The 17,357-nt window shown below is 37.1% G+C and overlaps 2 protein-coding genes across 2 annotated transcripts; both read left to right on the forward strand.

Annotated features, from left to right (window-relative positions):
* The first annotated feature begins 3,945 nt into the window (after positions 1-3,945).
* On the forward strand, positions 3,946-4,710 carry LOC145661758 (general transcription factor II-I repeat domain-containing protein 2-like). The gene has a single exon (XM_081727094.1). It carries the CDS (start codon positions 3,946-3,948, stop codon positions 4,708-4,710), a length of 765 nt encoding a protein of 254 aa, XP_081583220.1.
* Positions 4,711-5,009: 299 nt separating this feature from the next.
* LOC145661759 (general transcription factor II-I repeat domain-containing protein 2-like) lies at positions 5,010-5,501 on the forward strand. Its single transcript, XM_081727095.1, has one exon. The coding sequence runs from the start codon at positions 5,010-5,012 to the stop codon at positions 5,499-5,501; it is 492 nt and encodes a 163-aa protein (XP_081583221.1).
* The last annotated feature ends 11,856 nt before the right edge of the window (positions 5,502-17,357 follow it).

Raw genomic sequence — 17,357 nt, forward strand, 5'->3', positions numbered from 1 at the left:
GATTTACGGGAAATCCGAAGCACATGAGCTCCCGCCAGGAATCGAACCCAGATCTCCCAGGACAAAGGCGCATACGCTAACCGCTTAACCACTAAGAAACTCAATTATACGTGTGGTGTTACGCTCATATACTCAATCATGTCATATGTGATCTGACAAAAAATTGCATTGATTCTGTGGCATTGTTCTGCTGAATGACTGTACGATATTTATGCGTGAGTCTTATCAGCGAATGGACATTTGGAAGATCAAATGTTAACAAAGGCGTCTTACAGTTATTGCGGAAACAAGATGGTAGAAAACACACTGTTTTTCAGAAAAAAGTTTGGTCATTTTTCGAACCCAGAAAGTGCTTTGTATATAGAGTTGACCATAATAATTAAGAAAATTGCTTCTACAGAAAATATCAAACCAAAAGCTAGGTGTAAAGCGAAAGGATATATAAAAAATCTTCTCAAGTTCAAAACAACTCGGACAGCACAAATGTTCCTTAAGATATTTCAAGTGACGACCTCTCTGTCAAACTATCTCCAAATAGAGGGTGCTGCTAGTGTAGTCCTATCGGATGGTGCAGACTACTCTGTTCCAAGTGAAAGAGTAGAGAGATGATTCTGAATCCGTTAAGAATGCAGCATTAAGCTTTGCCGAGTGGGCCAATAACAAATTTGAAGACTTAGAACGTGATTTCTTTCTTTTTTTCTTTCTATTGACCTGTCGACAATTCGCCTTCAGAGATGGACAAAGATTTTCCTGTGAATATGAATATGAAGCTGCTTCTATCCAATGACCAGGTACTGCATCGAAGCATTCAACACAATATTGGACATGGTAGTTTCGAGTATTTCTTCAAGATTCAAGAAGCAATGTACTTTATGGATTATTTGGACCCTAGACACCTCAACCAAGTAACAGAACTTCCAGACGTGCCTTTCGATAAACTTACATATTTTCTGAAAAACTTCAGTAAAGAAGTTTCCAAGGATAATATAAATATATTCTCTTGGACTTTTGAAGGACGTGGATATCCTTGAAAGTCAGTCTTGATGACGAGCACAACCGAGAAAAAATGACTGTCCTGATGGTGCAAGTGATTCAGAATTAGGAGAAAATTCATTTGTTTAAAAGGAAAGCGAATGGAAAACGTGTTTCAAAATTGTCCAATGTGCTGCTTTTTAATTTTGCAGAATTGTAAATTTTGCAGTAATACTTATCCAGGTTTCCAGCATACAAATTTTTATTGACTTTGCCCGTTACTCAGGTAACATGTAAAAGAAATTTTTCAAAACTTAAATAAACTGAAATACTTTAAAAATAGATTAACGAGTACCATGTCTGAAAAACATTTGAAAACATTTATGTTGATGTCTATTGAAAAAGATTTATTAAAAAATATTTCGAATGCAAAAGTGATAGATACAGTAGCATCAAAAACTAGTACACTAAAACATCTGCTAATTTTGTAATATAGTATACGTTCTCCTTGAACTTCATATAATATTTTGAACAATTCAGAATAATATACTGATGAAAGAATATCAGATTTTAATTGTCAATTGTTAATACTATTGACTTACTGTAGAAAGAAAACTGCAATTGATTTGTGACATTGAGATGCTGGTGGCCCTTGTGGGAGAAAGCGCCCGCGCCCCTCTAATAATGTCTATCCGTCTCTGGTCCAAAGCCTGGATAAAGTGTGATGGAAATCAGCAAATATTCAAATATTGCATATGCAAGATTCTTGCTGGTCTTGGTCTGGCGAGAATCTTACAGGTATGGTCTAGGTGTTGGGAGAATTTTGCAGGCATGGTCTTGGTCTTGCATCCCTTAGTCTTAGTTTTGGTCTTACATCGGTACTTTTCTCACCACCAATCTGTTCAACTTTAAACCTTATTTTGGCCGATATACACTTATATACCATTCTATCAAGTGGTACGTTTTGTCGCCTGACATTATTTGATGGCTGATTGGAAGACTCTTTGCAAGTAGCCCTCCAGGCAAGTGGTACGTTTTGTCGCTTGTCATTATTTAAAGCAGCCCTGGCCACGGCGAGCAGATAGTGGAAACTCTCCTCGTGAGCGCTCACGAACATTCTACGTGCAAATACCATTGTTCGTACTTCGTGCATATTCGGGTTTTGTCCTTAGAGGAGCGGAAGTGTTGTCAACCTTGGCGGTAATCACTAGCTTACCAAATAGAAAAAAGTATGTATGGTAACTGATTGCCATTTAGTGTAAAGTGTTTTTTACAATGTGGTAACCGTTAACTATAGACAACACAAACTTGTAACAGCAATCAAATGATAAACTATGTACGTTCCTTTTCTTCTTTTTTCTTTCCTTTTGTTAAAGAAGGATGTGCTGGACCAAACCATCCCTTACATTTATAAAAATTTTCTAGTTTGCCCAATGGAAAACCAGTTTTCAATATATATATATATATATATATATATATATATATATATATATATATATATATATATATATATATATATATATAATCAAGTTCTTAATCCGAGTGTGGGTTTGTTATATTATGTTGTTTCGCTTTTTAGGAAAAGAGAGAATCTGTTGATACGAAAAAAAAATTCTGTAGCACTTCTTTGTAATTATCTGAGTATTATCTTAAGAAAATTAGCTTATGCATGTATGTGTGTACGAATAGGCTTAGCAAGGGGTTGGTTGTGGAGATTAGAAGCCACTATTACACTATCAATAGGAAGAATAGTATTTCTTACTCCACTTTTAAAGTTACTTTGATCGCAAAGAATCAAACAAAATATTAAGAGAGCCAAAGAGATTTTCCATTTTTAAGAGTGACCATTAGTGTGTTTTTTAACAAGGAGTGTCTTTTTAATAAGGAAACATATATTGTCCCTGGCTGGTTGCTTGCCGGTGGCTTGTTAAAAGTGAAAAAGAATGTTAAATCATATCAACGACTGAAGCTACACGCTTGTCTTTCTTCGATAGTTGCTGACTGATTTTGAAAGTCACAATGTTGTAGGCCTACTGTAACAGCGTAAACTCGGAAGGAAACATTCCAACTGAATGATACGAACAATTATTCCCAATGTCTTGAACATGAAACGTGGGTTGCACAGATAACGCTTAAAGTGGGCTGGACTGCACTGGAATTTTCTAGCGCCAAATTAGTGTTTGGTCTTAAGTCAGTTCTTCTGTGTAATTGTCTCTTAACAACATTTGAACATTTCTTTTCGATAATAACTAACTAACTAACTCTATGGCCTATGGAACCCGAAGGTTCAATGCCGCGTTTAAAAAATATTTCCACTAACTTCTGTCCTTAGCCAACTGGATCCAGTTTCTACTCTGTACTCTTATTTCTGCAAGATCCATCTTAATATTGCCTTCCCATCTACGCCTAGGTCTTCCTAGTGGCCTTCTTCCAATTGGGTTTTCAGTTAAAATTATGAAAGCGTTTCTAATTTCTTCCATTCTGGCTACATGGCCTGCCCTCCTGAACCTTCTACATTTAATGACCCTAACAATGTTAGGTGAGCGGTAATTACTATGCAATTTCTCGTTATGAATTTCCTCCAATCCCCATTTTCATTTGGTCCGAATACTACTACTAGTACTACTACTACTACTACTAATAATAATAATAATAATAATACGCATTATTATTATTATTACTATTATTATTATTATTATTATTATTATTATTATTATTATTATTATTATTAGTAGTAGTAGTAGTAGTAATAGTAACAAAAGTAAAAATTAAGTACATGATAAAACAGCTTTACTAGTGTATAGCAGACAGCGACTAGTGCCACTTATGCTCAGCCTACTATCATCCGTGCTTCCAGTTTTGGCACCTGCATACATAATACGTTAGTTATCTAGCCACTAACTCCCCCTGTGTACATCTGCTTATAGAGACCAGTATCGAGCACAGTCGTTGTAAAGAGTTGAAAGCGGTAAGATGGCGAAACGACGCTGCCCTACACCTACACTTAAGTTTAACACGCAGTGGGAGGAGGACTATCTCTTTGTCGAAGAAGACGGTGTAGCCAAATGTTTAGTGTGCTTTAAAACATTACACGGATTTAAAAAGTTCAACCTTCAACGTCACTACAATACTTATCACGTGGAGCAATACGGGGAACTTGAAGGACATTTTCGCAAAAAAGAATTGAAGAAGTTGAAAGAGAATAAGGCCGCATCGGAAAAGGAAGACGGGGAGAGAACGTGTGAAGCCTCTGTGCGGGTGAGTTACAAAATTGCATTGCATATTGCGAGATTGTTGCGCCCTTTCACAGACGGACACCTAATAAAGGAGTGTATAGTAATATCAGCAGAAGACTTTTGTCCATCTCGAATACAGCAGTTCGAATCGGTTCCACTTTCCCGACAGACTATTACGCGACGCATAGAACATCTTGCAGATGATGTTTTGAGCCAGCTATCGGAACTTTCGAAAACCTTTATTGCATTTTCCCTGGCGCTTGATGTTACAGATACTGCGCAGCTTGCTATCTTTATTCGTGGTGTACATAGTGATCTGGAGATTCGAGAGGAACTGTTACACATAGTACCTATGAAGGGCACCACAACGGGCGCTGACATTCTTGCGTGTGTTGAAGAAAGTGTCGAAAATACAGGCCTTGCGTGGAATGCACTGGTTTCTGTAGCGACCAATGGGGCACCTGCTATGGTTGGGAAGGAAGCAGGGTTCTGGCGCGACTAAAACAAAAACTGCAAGAGCTTGGGGTGTCGCATGATATCAGGGGAATTCATTGTATGTTGCATCAGGAACAGTTGTGTGCAAAGAGTGTAACGATGAACGATGTCATGGACCTTGTAGTTCGTACCACCAGCTACCTCAGAAAACATGGACTGAGACATCGCCAATTTAAATCCTTCCTCGAAGACCTAAACAGTGCATACGGAGACATACCTTATTATACTGAGGTGCGCTGGCTGAGCCGTAGGAACTTGTTAAACTAGTTCTTTCAGTTACTAAACGACATTGATATGTTTCTCGATATGAACGATCATTCCGTGCCAGAACTGAAAGACGACCAATGGAGATGCAACCTTGCGTTTTTGGCAGACATAACTACTCATCTTATTGTTCTTAACCTGTCATTGCAGAGTCAACATCTGCTAATTACAAATATGTGCGATCACGTCGAAGCGTTCAAAATGAAGCTATCCCTTTGGGCGCAGCAATTTGAGAAGAAGATTTTGGTTCACTTTCCCAGCTTAGGCACCTCACAAGAATCCGGTAAACTACTTGACTTGACTCATTACCGCAGTTTGCTGCTTAGCCTTAAGGGCGAGTTTGAAACCAGATTTCAGGAAATAAAATGTTTGGAGATGAGCTTCAGGGTATTTGCCACCCCATTCTCTATAAACATTGCAGACGCTCCTTCTGATGTTCAGTTGGAACTTATAGACTTAGTGTGCGACAGGGAATTTAAAGAGAAATTCCATCAGAAAAGCAATTCACAAGAGTTCTATAGGAATTTCCCTTGATGTCGATTTTCGCGACTGCATAGAAATGCTGCCAATATTATGTCAATGTTTGGTTCGACGTATGTGTGTGAGCAATTATTTTCAAAAATGCGACTGACGAAATCAAACCAGAGAAGTTCGTTGTCCAACCATCACCTGGAATGTTTGTTACGTCTAAGCTGTGTGCAAACAATATCACCTCGTATAGAGACACTTACGAAGAAATTGTGCGGTACATCTGCCTCAGAGAACAAGGTTTGAAGTAAAACACTTGTCAGTTACTAGTGTTTATAGTGTATTTTCTTTTTTCTGTGTTTCTAACTTTATACATATTCGGCCTCTTTGTGCGTTTTCGTGTTCTGTTGGTTTGAATTTTGATTTGCTACTGTCAGACATTTGTCTCTTGTGGCGTTAAGATACTTGAGTACGCTTCTGCAAATGTGATTGCATTTTTCGAACCTTTGGGAATGTGCAACAAGTGTTTTTCTTTTGGGACCTTTGTCTACGATCTCGGATTTCTGCGCTAAGTTATAAAAGCTATTACAATGTTTATATTTTGTAGCTACGGAAATCTAATAAGTATAGACTATTTGGACGATTTCTAATTGAATAATATATTTTCGAATAAAATCTACTCAAATAATCTGATTTTCGAATTGTTCCTCATCTCTGTTTCTTTGCCTACATTAGCATCCAGTGGCAATTTACGGCAGAACTCAAGCAGGTATTATGCATATTTCGAAGACGATCTTTTATTATTATTATTATTATTATTATTATTATTATTATTATTATTATTATTATTATTATTATTATTATAATTATTTTCAACCTCCCGTCGTTCTGCTATCAATCTAGCAACGAAAGGCGTTTACAACTTAGCAAACGTGAAGCGAGTGACAAGTTACAGACCGAGTGCTAATATAATACAACGTCACGAATTGTGTAAGCAAGCTAAAAAGGCCTGAAACAATTCGTTTCCGATTTTTGAAGTCGTTTTTACGTCTGTAAGCTGACATGTTTAATATTAGTTTCTTTCTTTCTTTCTTGTTCATTTGTTAGTTACTTCAACGCTAACTGTAACCTCTATCATGCGTCTTCCTCGATCAAAAAATATACCAATTTTATTTCCTGCAGTGTTTTCGCGTCACTGCTTTCGAAATGGGGAGGGGGAGAGCACACCTGTACATTTCACGCTTGCGTCTGCTGAATGCTTCAACATCGTGACCAGGATTGACCAGGCTTGCTTCGACATCATGACCAGTTTCTGACCAGGCTTGGCCGTAGGTTTTTTGCCATCATGTGTGGTTGGCAACACTTATCGGAAGCAGTGGAAGGGGCGAAGCTACCAGCCACCTGTGCTCACCTGTTCTTATCTCCGCTCGTGCTCGCTCACGCTTCGGCTCCGGGAGCCAATTCATGGACAGGCCTGATTTAAAGTGTTTTAAGAAAACCCTTCACAAGCAGCCCTCAGGGTAAGTGGTACGTTTTGTCGGTGGTACGTTTTGTCGCGTATTCGGCTGTATCTTGACCACGGGCAGTAGTTTGCCCATCACTAGTTTATACTAATGTTTCCTGTAACCCCCTATTAGGGTCTCCCCTGTAAACACGTTTAATGTAAAACGAACACCGGGATCAAAACACTCAAGAATCCCCTTTTAGAGGAATTATGCATTGCATAACTTGATGTCTAAAGTTACCATGTCTTCTAACAGAACAGTAGAACCACCTTCTGAGGTTTAAGTTGACTACTTGTTGTGCTCGAGTCTTCGGCCCGCTTTCTTTGACTAAATTATTATTATTATTATTATTATTATTATTAGAATTTGCCAGCTAACCAACCAACATGCGGGTTATGCAAATATTAATGCTCAATTTTAAATATGGTTACGGTTCCAGTTCTAATAGCAATCAACAAAACTTATTCATCACTATTTATTAAGTAACATCCCTATGCACAATATTTTCAACGAGCTTAAAAAGTTCAGTGCTGAATTCTCTCTCTCTCCCTCTATGTGTATGTGTGTTTATTATTTAGAAATTTTTCAATTTTGAGTCCTCCATTCGATAGAGCATCAAAAACTATCTGAGAGAGTGATGCAATTTCTCGCGTCACTCTTACCGTTCCTGACATACTGGCCAAAAAAGTTCCGATTTCGGGAGATTTAAGGAGCCATCTCTCGAAAACCGTTCGTAATAACGAGATGATATTGTTACTGATCAATACCTAAGAGGATGGTGAACATTTTGATACCAAATAGTAACCAGTGGCAACTGGTTATATCTGCATTTTCAGTATATATACGGTGATAAAAAGTGACCGCTCAGTATAGCTAATTCAATAGATCCCCTAATACGCAGGTTCCAAATATATAAGTGTGAATTAAAAAATAATTATTTTTGATTCGTTCTGGTAATGCTCTTCTAGCATTTTGAACTGGTTTAAATTAGCAAACTGCCTGCGTATTAAGGCCATCTATTGTCGTCAGGAAAGTAGGGAAAAGTCCAGTAGTTACATCTATTGGCACTACTGTTAACTATTAGGAATAAGCATTATTCACAGACTGACTGAGAATTTCTCTTTTACAATAAACATTGTATGACACAAGGTACCTTCTCTCGGTAGTTCACATCGTATGGAATCCCTTTACCTGTACTTTAGAGAAGTTCGATTTCACACAAATCAAAACTTAAAGGTAAACACCCTCATCGACGCGTACATGGTTGATAGACACAGGGTTACCATAGGAAGTCATACAAGATACATCAAGGTTTGTTTCACAGCATTGGCTCACAAATACTTATTTTGCTACGCATTCTAGATTCTAACTGAAATGTAGAAAGAGAAGTAGTGTCAGGTTTAGAACGTTCAAGAAAATGGAAAACCAAATCTGGATCTTCTTACCATTAGGCTACAAATAGGTTAGGGAGTTGGCATTTGTGTGAAATTAAGTTGTGTTTTCACCATAAAAATGAAGCTTTGTTTCGAAGCTGGCATAATTCTAATGTGTAGTAAGACAAAGAAACCTAATAGATGATTTTGAATGTGTTCGTAATGTTTCCATTTCCGTGATAATAGATATCTTCGTAATAACTGCAATGTGACATGATACAGCAGGCCGGTAGCCAACTCAAAGTGTAGGGGGGCCCGGCTGAATCTACGGGGGGCCCGATCCAACTATCTTATAGTTTATCGCCATATTATAGTTCATTTGCAAGCCAATCTTGAAAATTTTAGGAGGAGCCAGCAGAAATTTAGGGGGTCCGGTCCCCCTGGACTCCCCTGGATATGGGTCTGTGATACAGCTTAAGAAATGGGACAGAACATATTTGGTGTTGTGGCGTTTAACTTTTATTACATATTACAAACAAATGTGACAGTGAAAAACAAAGTAGGGAGTACTGTAAATGTATATAATTTTCATGACTTTTTCTCTGTTTTCCATTTTCATACTAGACTGTGATATATCAGTACAATAGAAGGTAATGACCAATGTACTAAGGTTGTTCGCTCTCATTCCTCAAGTAAGCTATAAAATAATATCTTACTGCATTTATTAGGGAAACATTTATTTACGAAATTGGAATCTTCTACCAGCAATAACCTGGAACGCCTGGAGTAGTTTCAACTAAACTTAGTACTCACATATTTACAATCTGAAATGAAAGATAGTGTGTTGGTAAGACACTCGTACTAACCCTATGGGTATTATCAGGGAGCAATATCTATAAATGATAAAATATGAACTGCATTAGAATCGAATCCATAATTTTTGGAAGTAACCAAGCTGATTATTAACTGTTTCGATGGCATTTTATTCCAAGTTTAATCTAGGGGATTAAACACCTTTAGGATCCTTAGAGAGTGAGAAGGGGTAATATGTAAAACAAATAATCGAAAACAACCGATATTAGTGTCTAATCCATAGTTGTAGGGGTTCTTGAGATGAACAGTGACACTTCCGATGCCATTAAAGTGCAAATTCGGCCGCATTTATTCGTTCGCTATTTATTTCACATATCTCTTAATTGTCAAATTTCAAACCTCATTACTGTACTGCGTATCATCTGGCGTGGGGATCGACAGGGGGCAACGCCGAAGTTTTTGCACTTCATTATTTATTTCAGTTAATCCTTCACTTTTAAGTATTTTGCATAAACTTTATTCTCCTCGTGCGAAGAACGGCCGTTCCAGCTAGTAAAACTATAATAGGCAGTTTTAAGATAATTTAATGATGAAAACTTTGATCGACCTGTAGCCTTCCTTCGATCAACCTGTTTACTGATCTACATAAGTTGGGCTTTAGCCACTATAAACCTCCTTTGATGCAATTGTCTAGTGGTCTATCTCAGGAGGACTATAGCCTCTGTCGCCTTCCTTCGACTCATCAGTCTACCGATATACCTAAGATGGACTGTAACCTCTGTAGTATTCCTTTGATTCAATAGTCTCCTGAAGTACAGTCATGTCCAAAATGATTGTCGCATATCTAAAACTGTCTTCTTGTAAGAATATAATTTTGTAGAGTAGTGATTTTGCAGGGTACTTTTAATACTGTTACTATGTATATGATCGGGAAATGTATAGGTACTTCAGGTAGACCTATAATTTTATAGCTTCTGTAGTTTTCCTTCGATCCACTCGTCTCCGTAACCTATGTAGCCTTCTTGTAATTCAATTGTCTACCGATCTACCTCAAGTGGGCTATAACATTTGTAGTCTTCCTTCGATACACCTGTCTACCTATCTATCTAAGGAGGACTTTAACCTTTGTAGCCTTTCTTCAATCCAATTGTCTAGCGTTGTACCTTAGGTGGGCTATAGCCTCTGTAGTCCTCCTTCAATCCATCTGTCTACCGATCTACCTAAGATGGGCTTTACCCTCTCTAGCGTTCCTTCGATTCATCTGTCGCCCACCTCCCTAATATGGGCTCTAGTCTCTATAGTGTTCCTTTGATTCACCTGTTTATCGACCTACCTAACGTGAGCATTAGCCTCTATAGCGTTCCTTTAATTTATCTTTCTATCGACCTAACTTAGGTCGCCTTTAGCCTTTCTAGCCTTTCTTTGATCCAATTGTCTATCGATCTCCCTTAGGTGGGCTATAACCTAAGTAGCCTTCCTTCGTTCCACCTGTCTACCAATGCACCTTAGATGGATTAAAGTTTCCGTAGTCTTCCTTCGATTTACCTGTCTGTCGATCTACTTAATGTGAGCTATAGCCTTCATGGCCTTTCTTTGATTCACCAGTCTACCGATCTACCTATCTCGTGCTTTAGCTTTCTAGCCTTCCTTCGATCCAATTATGTACCGATCTACCTTAGATGAGCTATAACAACTATAACATTCCTTCAATCCGCCTGTCTACTGGTCAATCTAAGGTGAAGTATAGTTTCTGTAAACTTTCTTCGATCCAACTGTCTACCGATCTAATACAGATTTGCTATAGCTTCTGTAGCCTTCCTTGTATCCGCCTGTCTACCGATCTACCTGGAGTGGGCTATAGTCTTTGTTGAATTCCTTCATTCACCTGTCTACCGACCTATTTAAGGTGGGCTTTAATTTCTACAGCCTTTTTTTTTCTATCCAATTCTCTACCAATTTACCTAAGGTGGGCTATAGTCTCTGTAGCCTTACTTCAACCCACCTGTCTACCGATCTACCTCCAGTGGGATATAACCTCTATAGCCTTCGTTCGAACCAATTGTCTACTGATCTACCTAAGGTGGGGTAAAGTCTCTGTATCCTTTTCTCTATGCACCTTTCTACCGATCTATTTCCTGTGCGCTAGAGCCTTTGAAGTCATCCTTCGATCTAGCTGTTTATCCATCCACATATCTAGCTGTTTTGTTGAAAAGTATCCATACATCTGAAAACTACTAGAGAGAACAAATAGCAATGTGACGCTGTACATCACGTGACGGAATTTGCTTTGTTGCAGTTTATACAATGTGAAAATTGAAGTTCGAATTTTTGCATTTTTCTCACTCTCCATTCCCCACTCATTTTTTTTAAAACCTCGAATTACATGAAGTATACTTTATGATTAATGAGTATTTGACAATAGAATTTTTTAAGTCTATGTTTGTCGAGTAAAAAATAATTTAGTTTCATATGGAAAGATTAGAATTTAGTACCCTGATCATTATACTAACCCGTTGATCTCAACAGTAGTATGGTAACCGATCAAGCAAAGATAGTATCCATAATTACTCTCATAGGAATCCATTTGGCTATAGCTTTTTGATATTCTATTTCTTGAGATTAACTGAATGGATCACTTCCAACAATGAACTCAATTCTTACTTTTCACCCTCTACATTCTGGCTTAAATTGATAATGATTCATCAAATAATTCTTGATATTTTGTCTCCCGAATACAGAGACCAGGCACGTATCCAGGATTTCGTAATAGGGGGGTCCGTGACGAAATACTGAGGTTATCACACCAGGGGGCGATCATTCTAAACTATTTTACTAAAAATATTTATTGGTTCGTTTAGCCAGGATTTCGCAATGATGGGAGGGGGGCATGACATGAAATAGATTCTGGTTACACACCAGGGGCTCGATCAATCTGAACTATTTTACTGGAAACATACATTGTTTTGTTAGGACAATAAAATGAGGATATGTTAGTAAGTATTTTAATAACGAACTATGAAAAATCTCGAGTAAAAGAATATATTAAAAAATATTGAAAAAAGATACAATCTTCCGAGTTTCTAAAATTCTTCTGAGAGTCTAACTGATCGAACCGGTGTATCGATCGTCATTTGTAGTGCATAGGATTAGCATGGAGATAGATAGAATTCGGAATGCTCCGTTACAATAATATCCATTTTCAACTTGACCCCCCCCCCCTCCTTGAGTTTCTTCCACAGAAAGTTCCTAATAAGAAACATAACCAAACGCTGTAGCTTTATTTTTTTGACGCTGGTTCTTCTTTTTCTCGTTTCTTTTTGTTTCATCCTTCCTTAATTTTTTTTACATTTCTGGTTCCGAGGGTGAGGGATCTGGGCCCCCGGACCCACCTCTTGGCAACCTGCCTGCAGAGACAGACAGCGTAAAATATACAGGGTGAGTCAAAATGATGATCTCGATTTCAAGTGTTATTTTTTTGCTTTTAATAACACGTATGCAGAGATTACACACATTGATTGATCAACTCGAAAAGTTTTTTTTTTCTAACATATTGTAAATGTACAAAATGCCATCCACGAGTTACAAAACACACATTTAGTCCAGTGGTTCTCAACCGATGTGTCGCGACACACAGTTCAATAAGGTATGTCGTGAAATTTTAGAATTTGAAAATCATGAAGAATTTAATAATAATTTGTTAAAATTGAAACAGGCTGTACCAGTCAACACGTCCAGTGGTACCAATAGTGCTTAGTGCTATATAGAAACTTTATAGAAACTAATTATTTCACTATTATAATAGACTATTATTAGGCTATTATATATTATTATTATTTATTAAAAATATCAAAAAAGCGTGTCGCGATGTCCTGGACGCTCGTAAAGTGTGTCAACAGTCAAAAAAGGTTGAGAATCACTAATCTAGTCGCTAACCAAGTTCCTGTCAAGGTCTTCCTAGCATGTCAGGGTCGATATTGGCCACAGTTGTAGTGATGCGCTCACGCAATTTCACCGCATTTGTATGGTACCAAGTGGCAGCACAAATACCCTAAATGTTCCACAGAAATGCCATTGAACGTGCACAACGGAGTTAGTTACCTGAAAATCAAGTACACAGAACACTATGTGGTCTGTTAAAGCCATATTGTTCACTTTGACTAAACTGCCTCCTAGTGGACGTCTTCGTAACTACGACTCTGCAATAAAAAGATTTTAAAAAATAGCTTTTTGAGATTATACTCCAGAAAAATATATATATTGGCAAGAAAAGTTCATTATTGTTCGAATAATAAATTTACGAAATTGGAAACATCATTTTGACTCACCCGGTATAAAGGAGTTTTTGATGGAACTTAACTACTGCATAAATTGAACAGCACAAGGTGGGATGGCTAAAGGTAGGCTACAAAAACAAGTAGACACGAATGATCGTATTGCTTAAGATTTCTTCTACTTTTCTTTTCTTTTCTTTTCTTTTTTCTTTTTCTTTCTTTCTTTTTTTTTTTTTTTTAAAGTTTTGCGGTTGACGAGGTAGCGGGTGCGGTTGCCATCTCCATGAACTCAAGAGTGAAAAATGAAGAGAATAAAAAATTTTTTTTTAGAGTTATGTAATCTTGATATATACGACTAAGTTTAATGTTTTCTTCCATTAATAATTTTCTTTGATTCGTCTTGTGAAAACATTCGTTTTAGTTAGCAACAAAACCATGATGTGTAAATGATTTCACATCACAATTTACGCCGAGGAATATAGCAGATTGTGTTATTTTCTGATGTTTCACTTGTAACTGCGCTGTTTCGCACTCATTGAGGTGGGAGTGCAAAAAGTGGATTTTTAAAGACATCCTACAACCCAACTCTTTGTATTTCTGTATCATGTCCTGTACGATTTCTGTGTAACTCTCAGCTTTGTTATTGCCCAGAAAGTTGCGCACAACACACTTAAATGCTGTCCAGGCAGCTAGCTCAGCACTGTTTAACTTGCTGTCAAAGCTATCATCAAGCATTAATTTCCTAATTTGGGGACCAATAAACACTCCCGCTGAAATCTTAGCATCACTCAGGTTAGGGAACTTATCTCGCAAATACTTGAAACCTTCACCAGATGTGTCCATGGCTTTGACAAAGTTTTTCGTAAGTCCTAACTTGATATGAAGTGGCGGTAGTAATATCTTATTAGGATCTACCAAAGGAGCGTATTTGACGTTGCATTCTCCAGGTACGTAATTCACTCTAGGTTCCCATTCCTTCACTTCATAATGTTTGTCATCAGTTCGGCTATCCCATAAACATAAAAAACATTGGTACTTCGTGTAACCGCACTGCAGTCCTAATAAAATACCAACTACCTTGGAGAATTGTATATATATGTATTAAGATATACATATATTGTACGTTTAAAAAAAATATATACGTTGGAAGTACATTCTATTTTTATACACGTTTCTAATTTACAGAGAGCAATACAAGCGTGTTGTTGACTATTGTAAATATTCATTTTTATGTCTGTGTTTGTAGTAATAAAGCAAATCGTTTTTACCCCAACTCAGGAGATCTGAAAGCATTACTATCAGGTGCAATAAACAGTGCACACAGTATACATACAAATATATTTATTTCTCTAGAAAGAACAAAGCGATTTTTACGAAACTTTTAGGGTTTATTAAATATAAATCAAGGTATACTTAGGTATAATTTCTCTGTTACTATATGTAAGGGGACAGGAGCTAGGGGAATAAAATATCTGAAAAAGGGAAATTTTTGAGGGAATTTCCCGAAAATTCCTCTGTTACGGGAAAACTGTACGTGATGGGGAGAAACCGAGTGCATATTCGAATTCAGCGCAAAAAGTTCCTTTAAGATCAGGTGATTTTTCTCATGTAACAAACAAAAAATTTAAATTTGTTAACTACTGAAATTTTATAATTTTATAACTATGCACATGAGTAAGATGTAGAGGAACTGAACCATTCAAAAAAAAAAAAAAAAAAAAAAAAATGAAATTATTGGTATTTATGTAACTTTAAGTAAAAAATATATAGGGTGTTTAAGAGTGATGGAGCACACCTTAAATACAAATATCTTGAGTTCAATAACAAATATTAACTTAAACCGCTGTGAATACGTACGTGACATACAGGAATTTTGCACACTACATTAAATTTTAAAAATTACACCCTTCAGGTGGCCACCATTACAACGAGAACATTCAAGGGCTCTGCCTTTAAGCTGCAGAATGGTGCGGTGGAGTGTGTCAAGTAGAATGGCTACAATTTCCCTTCTTATTTCTTCCTTTAGTGCTTCAATTGTTCGTGGTTTGTTGGCATATGTTCTCTTTCTTTAGGTTACCCAAAGGGAATAGCCTGCTGATGATAGATCTGGCGATCTTCCTGGCCAAATTGATGTTACCACATCGTGAGATGAGTAGCAATGGAAAGCGTTTATGCAGAGCTACTATAGTCTGTCGTGCTGTATGACAGGTAGCGACATCTTGTTGTATCCACAGTTCTGACAGACTACGATGTTCTAACTTACGAATAAGAAAAGTATTGAGCATGTGGTTATAGCATTCACAATTAACGGTAACGGCGGAACCATGTCTATCCTAGAAAAGTATGGACTGTGACACATGCATAAGTCATGGCACATCAAACGGTAACTTTGACATTATGGAAAGATTTTTCGTGCATATTGCATGGGGTTTCTCGACCCCAAAACCTATAGTTTTGCTTATTAACATAAGCAGATAACTGGAAATGGGCCTCATCTGAAGAGATTAGGTACTCAAGAAATGATTCGTCTTTGTTAAGCTTATCCAAGAGCGTATTACATAACGTTTTTCGACGAAGCCTATCTCGCGGAAGCAATTGCTCATAATCCTGTCTCGCCTTGTCTTACCTTGTCTCATAATCCTGTAGACACTACTAAAGGGAATATTCACTTCCTAAGGTAACCGATAAGGAGATTTGTTTAAACTTTGTTGCACAACATTTGTAACAGCTAAATTGTGTCATGGGAACGAGATCGTCGAGGTTGTCCAGGGGACTTTTTATGTTTTTATTAGCATTTCCTGTTTCTCGAGAGTTCCTCATTGTGAGAGGGTCACTTTCCGGGTAGTGATGTCTGATTATTATTATTATTTTTTTTTTCTGTGATGAGCGAGTCTTGAGAATCAAATTACCCTGCAACAATTAATTACAAAATAAACTCATATGCATTGGCTTTAAAGAACATTACCATACAAGTATATAAGATAACTCATATCCCCCTAAATTACAAATAAAATGTGTCCCATCATTATAGTCACTCTGTATATTAAGAGCTAGCAAAAATTCGTTTTCAAAAACAATCACGTAAATACTTTTTTAAAACACACCAAGAAAAGCATTTCCAAGTTGTGCTGTTGAAATATTTCTCGAAAATAAACCATAGTCAATGAAATAATGAACAATACAGTGAGCTATAGAAAGAACTATCAGTGCAGTTAAGCAGTGGCATAAACAGAAGATCATCAGTGGGAGAGGGTTAAACCTCCAAAAATTGATATCGTGTCAGAATACACGTGGATTTTGTATATATATATGCTATTTCAAAGAACATGTTACAACACTTGCTTGATTATTCTACTCAAAGAAACAAGAAAAAAGTTAAGTAAATATTTTCTCGAAATCAGTTTCTTTCAGAGTTACAGGCTGCCAAAAGCATCGGAAAATAAACGTTGGAGGAGATTATATCCAAAACCACTAGCCATTAAGCCGAGGAAGCATGTTATCGTCTTAGACTTATAATATGCTCTATCCAAAAATTTGAATCGTTTTACTAATGGCCCATGGGAATGCTCTCACAGTAAGTGAGAAATTCTCGGATATTCAATTAGATGTGGGTCTGATTCATGACGTATGGGACGACGTTTAAACACGTAAAAAAAGAAAGAAAGAAAACAGCATCATTGACAGACCTTCCCTATTTTAAACAGAATCAAAGTGGCGAAGCATTTTTGTGTTGCGCACGGTTGCATACTTATAAATGATAATTAGGGGTCTGTGAAAAGTTGTACGCAGTCAAAATGTAAAAATTACATACAATCGATAATAACGACACAATTTGTTCCAATTTGTTCACTATTTACCATAATTTGTTCAAACTTATTTAAAAAGAGAAAGACCTAATCAAGGTGGACGGAAATTAAGCGCACGCCTTCCCCGAAATTCAAAAATTTTAAATTAATACTA

This window comes from Thermobia domestica, chromosome 10 (assembly GCF_964235325.1).
Source record: "Thermobia domestica chromosome 10, izTheDome1.hap1.1, whole genome shotgun sequence".
Lineage (NCBI taxonomy): Eukaryota > Metazoa > Arthropoda > Insecta > Zygentoma > Lepismatidae > Thermobia > Thermobia domestica.

Coding starts and splice junctions, on each gene's coding strand:
- LOC145661758 (XM_081727094.1), top strand. CDS start 3,946: ATGGCGAAACGACGCTGCCCTACACCTACACTTAAGTTTAACACGCAG.
- LOC145661759 (XM_081727095.1), top strand. CDS start 5,010: ATGAACGATCATTCCGTGCCAGAACTGAAAGACGACCAATGGAGATGC.